Here is an 11,175-nt window from a genome sequence, read left to right as displayed (position 1 = left end):
AAATGTTGCATTTGAGCCTTTAGCTTTGGGCTAGGCTTTAGAAGAGGAAGCCCCATTGCATAGAAAATCAAGCTTAAAGAAATTGCATGTAGTAGAAGGAATTACTTATATCAAAGCTTCGCCCACAATAGTAACCGATTGAGAAGTAGCTTTGGATTGAACGATTGACATAATTGTTACCTCTGATATAATAGCTATCTGTTCAAATAAAGAGCGACCTGAGGCTAGAAAGTCATGCATGTTTATCAGCCTATTACATGTCATACTCTCCATCCTTGCAGATGTCACTATAGCATGCAAACCCAAGTCTTTAGAATGTTGTAGAGACAATGGATGCCAAGATGATGAAGCTGGATGTTTACTCTTATTAACTGCATTATTTTGAGTAATTTATGCAGAATTTAGACCACCTTAAAGAGAAACCAAAGTTATCCTCACTTGTAGTTCATAAAGCAATTGAACCAACCATATAGCATAATTTTGCAATGTGCCCCATTATTCCATATAAATAACATATATCTCGCAATTTTTCGAAGCGAAAAGGACACCATCTCTTTGTAGAGTTAGCTCATTTAAGTCTGAATCCTTTAGGTAAAAGGTGATGTATACGAAAGCTTACCCTCAACCTCATGAACTTTGCCATTAATCCACCCTGCAAACCCCTAGTGTCCATTCTTAGTAATCTTTTGAATAGCCCTTAACTGCATTAGTTTGAGTAATTTGGTTAAAAGGAATGTTCTTTATCTGCACCCAAAATGGTGATAATGAAAACTTAACTTCAGATAGAACCTTATCAGTTGGCCATAATTGAATGTTAATAATCTGATGTTGAACTAGAAAGGGCCTTCCAACTAAAATTCGAGCATAATCTTTGGTATCCTTCAAGTGAAATAGAAATAAATCTCTTCCAAGCTTATTGATAGAGATCGGATATGAAAGACGCTATGAAGAGGCCATTACTTCCCTAATAACATGGCTGCTGAAAGTTTTTATGGAATATACTTTAGCAACCAGCTTCAAAAATAAAGTATCTCCCTCTGTAACCTCAGGTTCTAGATCTAACACCAGGTCTTCAAAATGCAAATGTGGTGTCTAGTATATAAGCTGTTGCATAGTAATATCATTATTACTCATAATGAAAGGAAAGAAAAGTAGAGGATGATCCCATGAAAAGAAAATAACAAATGAAAAGAGCTTTTTTGGTAAAAAGGAAGAGGACAGTAAGAATAGAAAAGATAAGGAAAAGAAAAAACAAATGTTATAAAATAAAGGTTTTTTAGGTAAGAAAGAAATGGATAGTAGGAACATAAGAATAAAGAAGAAAGAGGAACAAAGATTTCTAAAGTAAAGCACATGTTAAAGATATAAGGATAGTCAATGAATACGAATAGATATCTTGAATTCTAATTCAATTAGGGAATTGCTCCTGAAATCTATCAGAGCTTCTCTCTCATATTTCTGTCAGAACTTCTCCCTCTAGAATGATTTCTCTAAATTCATAAATTATCAATTCATATATACATCTAAAATTATTCCAAAATCAAAAAAATTACAATAAAAATAATAGATTTAGGAATACCTAAACAATATAAAAAAATCAAACTTAACTCAATGATCAATATGAAGGGTGGCTCAAAGACCACTTGTTAAGTTAAAACCTTAGGGTAAAAAATATTACCAATAAATTCAAAACCAATCATGTATAATCACTAAGAATTATTAAATCAATATATGTTGAAGCATACTTGAATCCAAAACGATTGAATACTCTCTAAAGACAAGTAGTTTGCCTTCTAGATTAACACGTATTTCGCAAAGAGCCCTTTAGTTTTCTCTGTGTTTTCTAACTAATGATTGGATATTAGTTTAGAATAAAAATCCTACGTGTGATTTAGGGACCATAACCAATATATATATATAGTGATAACAAAACTTTAATATTATATTTTGGTAACTCTAGTTTAGCCCTAAAATAAAAATTACATTTAGGTCTCTACACATTAAAGGCTCATATCCTATCAGATACATTAGAGCCCAAGTTACCCAAACCTTATTAGATCACTTTTAATCAGGCTCAACCTTATATAAGAACCTACAATACATAACTATTGACATATAAGCCCAATGTATTTACTACTTTTCATGCATCAAATATGCTCTTACAGTAACAATATCAAGAAAAAGATTTCAAGAAATATTCTGAATCAATTTCATATCTTTTTATTGCTAAGCAAAATAATGAGCTCTTATTGAAAAGTCATAAAACTCGTCCAACTAGTTCTACGCCATTCCTTAAAGTGAATGAGATAACAGATAACAATGTTGAATATGGATGAGGAAGAGGAAGGAAAAATAATTGTGGTTGAGGACGTGGCCAATGTTATGGTTGAAATCATAATAACAATAATCGTTGTAGTAGAATAATAATACATCTTTCCACTATAAGTGGAAGAATCAGGAAGAGAATAATGGAGCAAAGCAAAATTCAAAAAATTAATACCATCGATGTGGCATGGGTATTTGTCTCGTACATGCTATATATCATAGCATCTTACTGATCTCTATTAAGAGTCCTTAAAGAAGAAATACAAAAATATAAAAGCAATTTTGACAAAGAATAATGATGATCTTGGTGATGCATTTGTTGATATCACACATTTAAATACATCGAATTTCTTTGAGAATTCTAAAAAAATAATTGACAATGTGATCAGCGAGGGCAACATAAATATCTAAAGATTTATATTAGTACAATTTCTAGTTGTAAAAGGATAATTAAAAACTCTAGAAGAGCAAATGTGTTACTATATGGAGAAACATATTTCTTTTCTAAAAATGTATTATTCTCTCTAAGATCTCGTATAAATTTATTGAGTTTTAAAAAAATTCGTCGAAATGAATAACATATTGAAATTACAAATGTAAAAAATATTAAATATCTTTATATTACAATCCTTGTAATAAGCAAGAAATGTGTATTGGAGAAATTATTTATTTTCTCTTTTAACTTATTACATATATATAAATATATATATATATATATATATATATATATATATATATATATATATACACTACTGAAACAAATGGAATAGTAAATTGGAAAGTTACTTATCCAAATACTTTTCTTATTTGGCATGATCAATTAGGTTATCCTGAATTAACAATTATGCTAACAACTATTAAGAGCTCATTTGATCATCCATTGAAGAATCAAAAGATTCTTCATTCTAATAAATTTTTGTGTTCAGCTTGCTCTTAATGAGAATTGATTATTTAGCCTTCCCCAAGTGAAATTCAAATTGAATCAAATTTTTAAAACATATAGAAGGTGATATTTATGGACCAATTCATCTACTATGTGCGGACTATTTAAATATTTTATAGCGTTAATAAATGCATCAACAAGATGGTCACATATATGTTTATTATCAACTCAAACTTTGATATTTGTTAAGTTACTTGCTCAAATAATTCAATTAAGAGCAGAGTTTCTAGAATATATTATTAATACAATTTATCTTAATAATGTTGGTAAGTTTATATTTAATGCTTTTAATAATTATTGCATGTCAGTTGGAATAATTGTTGAATATGATGTAACTCATGTTCATACTCAAAATGGTCTAGCAGAATCTTCTATTAAATATCTCCAATTGATAATCACACTATTGCTTATGAAAATAAACCTCCTAGTTATTGCTTTGGAACATGCAATTTTACATGCAAAGCACAAATGCTCCACAAGCGCAATAGAGGGGAAAGAATTTTCCTTGAACAGTCACGGAGCTCTCAACTGAGTTATTTAGATTATGGAATTCCATCTCTAGTTGGGGGTTTCAGCCGAAAGTTCAATGAAACCGGGAGGCATGGTCCAAGAGAATGAGATGAAAGCATCAAGCCAATTAGTTATCATAAAATTTTGCCATGCAGTTAGTTTCTAGCCAAGAGCAAACTATTATTATACATGTAATAAATGTTAGTTGGATCGTTTGTGAATATAGGATGAGAGCTTCAGTAAAACATCACCTGATGGATTACATCAGGACCGTATGTGCACTATAATTGATGATTGATTGAGACTCTTGTGATGTGTGATATGATGTGTACATTGTTTATATATATATATATATATATATATATATATATGCATGTATAAATGGGTAAAGTTCAAAATATTACCTTATGGTTTGACGCTTTTATGCTCGAGAGACGAAGATATTTTTATATTAATGGAGTACCACTTGTTTTATTTTTTTAGCATTTTTAGGTACATATTTATGTTTTTATTTTTTTCTATATAGTTTTAGATACATTTCACTTAAACTATCAATAAATTATAATTTTATAAGTAATATGACATCTATCGTTGCATCGTTGAATAATAAATATATTAAAAAAATTATTTTAAAAAGTTATTTTAAAATTTAATTAAAAATTAAAAAGATATATATTTTATTAATTTTTTTATGATCATAAAATATCTAGTCGGATGCTAAATTACTTGAAAATACTTATTTTATCAAAAATTTATATTCTTATTCATATTTACAATCTAAAAATTAGAAAAAAATGGTATGTACCTAAAAGTGCTAAAAAAATTTAAAAAAAATATGCTACTTGTTTGATACAAAAAATACATTTGTTTTTCAAGTGCAAAAATGTCAAACCATATGATAGTTTTTTAAACTTTACCCTATATAAATATTAATATCTAAAGTTTTAGTGACTTTTGTGGGTATATTATTAATTACATAATTTTAACTCACTCAATAAGACCTGATCTGTCTTAATTAATTTTAGGTTAAAATCAGAATTTCATATCAGTCCTAGTTACATTTTTATATACCTTATTAGTTATTTTCTTCTGCAAGGGTGCATTTGTATAGCCTGAGTAATTTGCAATTCTACTAATCTAGTTACTTTGCAATTATTGCTAGTTAGTGTAAAGAGTTAGTATTATTTCTCTATTTGGAGGTATTTATAGATTACAATTAGCGATATTACTTGTAGATAAATGTTATAAATTATAAGTTGTGAAATATCAATTATGCCGACAAATTTTAAATTTAGACTTATTACGAACTCTAGTAGCTAAATGTATCACTCATGTCCTAACGTCGGCTCGACTTTAGGTTTGAGTCGTGACAAATCCATTAAGAATAAAAAAATATCATAGTAATTTTGTAGCTTAATGGTGTAACTTTGTGTATTCAAATTAAATTAATATAAATAAAATTTTATTTTTAATATAATTAATTTTAGTGTTTGATAAAAATAAATAATATAGACTATTTATTTTATTTAATATTTTAAAATTAAATTATATATTAGCTTAATAATATTGCCTCGAAAAATAAGTATTTTTAATATTATTGATTTTATTTTTAGATCATATTGCTAAAAGATAAGAAATTAAAGCATGTAAAATATCATTAATGGATTATTTTTGTTAAATATAAAATTATTTATACTAATTTTATTTTTATTTTAATTAGAAAATAAATTTTATATATAATAATTAATTTCGAATTAAATAATAATTTTAAATTATTAACTTAATTTTTTAATTATCTTAACTTTATAAGAGACATGATGGCTACTTTTATAAAAAATTTAAAAGAGTTTAAATATAATAAAAAAATTTAATTACGGTCAAATTATAAATCTTATATTTTTTAATAATTTTATTTAAAAATATATTCTTACTTTTAATATTTAGTGCAAGAGCGAATTAGTTCTTTTAAGTAATTTTCAGGCGCAAATAAACTCATAAAGAGTTAAAAATGTACAGTTTAAGCCCTCAATATAACAGAGTAATTAAGACTTAGAGCTGATGCGGCTGATAATGGGTAAAAAGAAAACCCTTCTCTCTCCTCTTATCCTCCCCGGACTTCTTCTTCTTCTTCTTTCTTTCTTTTCTCATCCCATCTAAAACTCATAATCCTCACGTCGTCGTTTCTATCAAAGAGCTCGAGAAACTCAAACAACCTCGTCATTGTTTTTAAAGAAATTAACCTGACCTAGCCATCCAGCGTCAGCACCAACAGCAGCAATGTCAATCTTCCAATAGATACTAATGAAGCAAACAATGGCTAACGATGGTGGCATGCTAATTGAGGATCTGTTGAATTTTTTGTATTCTAGTTTATTATTTGTAGGATTTGTTGCTTTGACTTATGATTATGTAGCTGACGATGCTATGGATATGCTTGGAGAGAGAGATTTGGATATGATTTCAAAACTCCATCCTTTGTTGATTTCATGGCCTATTGATTCTAGTTTATCTCATTAAAATGCTTTTTTGCTCAAGCGTATTGAGCATGCTAAGTTGTGGCTGTTAAGCTGTGGCTTTTCTAAACTGTAGTTGTTAATTTATGTGGGTTTATTTTGCTGATCGGCGATGGTGGCGGCGCCGGCGGGTGGCAGTGGCAGTGGCGTTAGTTATGGTTTGATGGTTGGTGGGGGTAAAAATAGAAAAGTAATTGTAACTTATTTTATTTTATTTTAATGATAATTATTTGTTTATTTCTTAATGTAATAATAACAATATTTTTATTTTCTTTGTAAATGAAAATTATTTCTTTTATTTTCTAGTGCATTAGTGGATATTGTAAGCCAATCAGTTATTGACACATCAGCTGTAGTGAGTCATTTATTTTATTCTGATAAAGATAATTGACATGTCATTAAGATTTAAACTATAGACTTTTAATACTTTGAAGATTTATTTGCGCCTAAAAATAGTTTGAGGGCTAATCGGTCCTACCACCAAACATTAAGGGCAAAATGCACATTTCTCCAACTAATACCTGTCTATCAAAATCAAAACCTCCCACGCGTTTCGACTTCCTCCCTTCCTTCTCCGGTGTCCTCTTGCCGGTAAAATCCCTATCCTTCTGTAATTGTTTGCTGATTTCACCTAATTTTCTGCTCTTTTCTTTATACACACATTCCCGGTATGTACATTATTGATAACACCATTTGATTTCTCTTTCGTTTTGTCTACCGTTATTTTTTCCCCTGTTTTATTGATTTTTATCTTTTTAAATTCTGATTTCTTTTTTTTTTTCTGGTTGTAAATTGATGGAAATTATTCACAAGTATCATTCAATGTCTAAAACCTGTTCCTATCTTGTTTTTCTTTTTTTCTTTTGCTGTGATTGCACTTCTCATTTGCTTTTGTTGAGACTGTGATTGCTGATGTTTAGGCTATAAGATTTATCAGTGCCGATCATAAAGTATATCAGTGAAATATTCAGTTAATTTGCGTTGGCATATTGATAATACAGTTGAAATATTGAATAAGGATACCGGTGAAAGGATACTGATTCTTTTATTTTTTTTGGTTTTCTGTTTTTTTTTTTTTTTTTGTGAGTTTTCTTTTATCTTAGATTTCCCATTTGTGGCCATTATTTTTTTGTTGTTGTTTTTACTGAATCTCACAGCGTGTTACGAGGGTTAGCAATGAAGTTTGATAGAGAAACTCATGTTCATGGACAATTTCCTGAGTTTGGAGCTATTTTTATGTCTAATAATGCCACAAAGAAAGAATGTTTTAGACGGAAACTATTAGGCCTTCCATCTGGGCAAACTCATTTTGTAAAGCAGGTTAAAGCTCGAATGATCTTATTTCTGTTTGAGTTTGAGAGGAGAGAACTTCATGGTGTATTTCAGGCGTGCACTGACGGTGCAATTAATATTGTGCCCAATGCATTTAAATCATCTGGAAAACAATTCCCTGCACAGGTATGCATGACTGATTTGACAGAAGGAGAAGCGTTGTGAAGCTTATGCTAAGTGGAATCATCCATTACTTGTCTTCTATGGAAATTACCTGTGACTCGGTTCTTTTTTATCTAGGTAAAATTTTCCCCAATTTGGCATTGCACTCCGCTTCCTGAAAGTGAATTTCGTGATGCAATCAGAGAATTATTTTTCAGCAAGCAAGTTCAATTTTGGGTTGTCTGAGAAACAGGTTTATTCCTATCAAAATGACTTCAATGACATGGTGAGTTTTACAATTAGTCATATTCTAATGACAGCCTCTTTCTATAAACTTGTTATATAGGTTCAGCAGCTTTTATCATTGTTCGGTCGAAGAAAGTTAAAAGATAAAAACTTTGACAGACATTTCACCCAAAGCAAGGGTGGAAAACAAATTGGATTGGCTGTAAATATAACTAGAAAACCAGTTGATGATGGCCGCGTTTTAGCAATTAACAATGATAAAGATGAAGAAACTGCAATTGTCAAGTTTGTATCAGGCAGCAGCAAGTGCTCTGGGGACTATGTCGACAACTATATAAGAGCAATTGATGCTGATATGTCTGCAAGCACTTCCGTAGGACATGGGCATAAAACGGAGAGTGATTTTGGCATGCAGCAGTTTGGGAAACCTCTGGGCAGAATAGGAAGATCTTTCGACGATATCCAGTTCTTAGAGGGCAATGAAATTGGAAATAAACATGCTATGAATATTGATCCTATGTCAGTTAGTATAACCGACTATTCTAGGCATCCATTCACCATTGTTAGAAGCATTGCTAATCATGTCAGTGATGCAATGATTTCTGGGCTAGAAAGCAAATGGGATGAGCATGATGCTTTCCAGCCACGTGTCTCAGCTGAGCACCTTGATTTGTTTCAGTCTAATCCATCTGCATATTCTAGCAAGTCCATTTCAGAAGAAATGTCTTTGATGAATGATCAGCTTCAACAATCTTCTGCAATGGATAGGTCAGTAGCTCCACAAAATTTGAATTCTTATTCGATATCTAGCCAGGATGCAGTTGTTACAAACAGTCTGTCCCTGCCTTATGACCCTGATGTCCCTGCCCTTAACTATATGTACTCATGGCCACCTGAGCTATCAAGGTCGGTGCCTGAATTTTCTGTTCGCAGCAGTATATTTCCACACCTTGAAAATCAGTCATTATCATCATATATAGAATCTAAAAATACAAGCAGATGCCGAAACCTTAATTCTGATGTATTGGATAATGTTCCTTTATCTTGTCCTAGTTTGGATATGTTTCCTTATTCAAATAGTATTATGTATTCTGTTTGTGAGAGGAAGCGAGAAAGTGTCTTCTCTCGCTTGGCACTACCTGCAGATTTAAGTGAACAAGGAGTTGGACATGTTGAATGTGGTATAGATTCATCAGTGGATGATGTCATGGCCATGTTGCACCTCAATGGTTTTAATGGGGCGAAGGCAAAACGTTTAAAGAAGCTGAATCAAAGGCAGGCTGACATGGCCGACTTGAGGAAGAAAAGACAGGTGACTGGGAACTCAAAGGAGAGAGACAAACATCAGATTTCTTCTGGGGAAGAGGAAGTCATCCAAAAAGTAGAACAGATACCTTTTCTTGATTTCAAGCGTCGTAGTGAAGCCCGGAAGTTTCAAGATGATGCCAATGGTAAGGGATGTAATGAGAATGTTGAGAAAAGTGGATCCCCAGATGGGCAACGTAAAAGGAGAAAATTGATTAGGCCAAACTTCAGTATGGGCGAATCGTCCGATGATGTCATGGTTGGAAGCAAGGATAAGAGAAGCCATAAATTAGAGATCATGGAGTTAGACCTTCCAAAGAAATGTAGATAATGAGCAAAATCTTCATATTGGACGTGAAGAAAAGAATGTGAATGTTGAGGAAAGTTTAGACTAGGAAAGAGAAGAGAATATGGAAAGTAGTGCATTGTCCTTCCGAAATGCAGCTGAAAAGAGGAAAGAAGAATCAGAAGTTTTTGAGTTGCCGGTGGTGAGATTAATATAAACTAGTGGCGTATTCTATGGTCATTATTATTTTGATCATAAAATTAAGTTGATAGATATAATTTAATATAATTTTTAATTTTTAATATTAATTTATAATATTTTAAAAAATAATAACAAATTAATTATTTTTAGATATTTTTTATTTATTAAAATTTTAAATTTTAGAGTCCAAATATAAAAATTATCTTAAAAATATTTATTAGTTAATTTCAATATTATATAAATTAATACTATCAAAATAATTGATATTAAATAAAAATTTGTTATATAATTAAAAATAAATTTAAAATTAAATATAATATTAAAAATATAAGTTAGGATATTATTTTCTAGAATTATAATTGTTATCTAATTAGAAAATTAATTTATTAGTTAATATAATATTAAAATATAATTAATATGTGATTTTTTAGGATAAAATTTATATTATTATCTAATTAGAAAATAATTTATTAGTTAATATAATATTAAAATATAATTAATATGTTATTTTTTTGTATTAGAGTCAGTATTTAATTAAGAATATAACTTATGAATTAATAAATTAATAAAAAAATTATAAAATTACACATAAGCTTGATTTCATGTGTCAAAAATAAATACACATGTCAAAACAATTAAGTACACATATCAAAATAAAAATTTTATGTGTCGAAAATAAAGCATATATGTCAAAAAAATTTAGATATATATTGAAAAAATATTAAACTATAATTTAAACTGACTGTTAACTATTTACTGCCTCTAATAATAATTTAAACTCAAAACATACTTCCTTAAAAAACTTTCCTTTTCTAATAATAAGTTGTCTTTAGGGTAAGGTAGAGGTCACTCAAATCGAGGTAAAATTGAAATTCAAACAGAATTAATTAATCCGATTCAATTTTAATTTATTTTAATTTTACTTTTAAATTCTATGATTTTATTCTTTTGTCAGTAGAATATTTATATAAAATTCAATAAAATAAATTCATATTCATCGATTTTTATTTTAAACACTAGTATTTTGTTTAATTAATTAATAAAAATATATATATTAACCTTAAAATAAAAGGATTCGAAATATGAGAAAATTCTTTAGAGACCTTTTCTTGAAATGCCAAAACATTTTTCTTTGTGAAAAAGGAAAACTTAAGATCCACAAAAAAATTGCCACAAAAGAGTCCATAATATTTCTTTGGCTTTAATTATTAAAATAAATCCATCTCTTTCTTTTTCTCTTTTTTTTTAAAAAAAAAAATTCATATCCCACTATCTTTTACCGAAATATTTTATTTATATGGTTATTTTTTTGTTTATACGGTATTAATTTTTTTACTTTATTTTGTTTATCTGTTTGTGATTTTGAAAGTTGATTTTTCTCAATTTATTGCTTTAAATTAAGAGTAATGACG

General features: G+C 29.3%; 1 protein-coding gene across 1 annotated transcript; it reads left to right on the top strand.

Annotated features, from left to right (window-relative positions):
- The first annotated feature begins 5,795 nt into the window (after positions 1–5,795).
- LOC8259835 lies at positions 5,796–9,912 on the top strand. Its single transcript, XM_048373450.1, is given in 6 exon segments — positions 5,796–6,882; positions 7,449–7,749; positions 7,864–7,925; positions 7,927–7,978; positions 8,072–9,583; positions 9,585–9,912. Coding segments are annotated over 5 exon segments (2,103 nt in total). The 5' UTR covers positions 5,796–6,882; positions 7,449–7,467; the 3' UTR covers positions 9,780–9,912.
- Positions 9,913–11,175: the final 1,263 nt, after the last annotated feature.

Source organism: Ricinus communis, chromosome 4, assembly GCF_019578655.1.
Source record: "Ricinus communis isolate WT05 ecotype wild-type chromosome 4, ASM1957865v1, whole genome shotgun sequence".
Lineage (NCBI taxonomy): Eukaryota > Viridiplantae > Streptophyta > Magnoliopsida > Malpighiales > Euphorbiaceae > Ricinus > Ricinus communis.
Note: the sequence above shows the minus strand (reverse complement) of the source record. Positions and strands in the feature narration are given on the sequence as shown.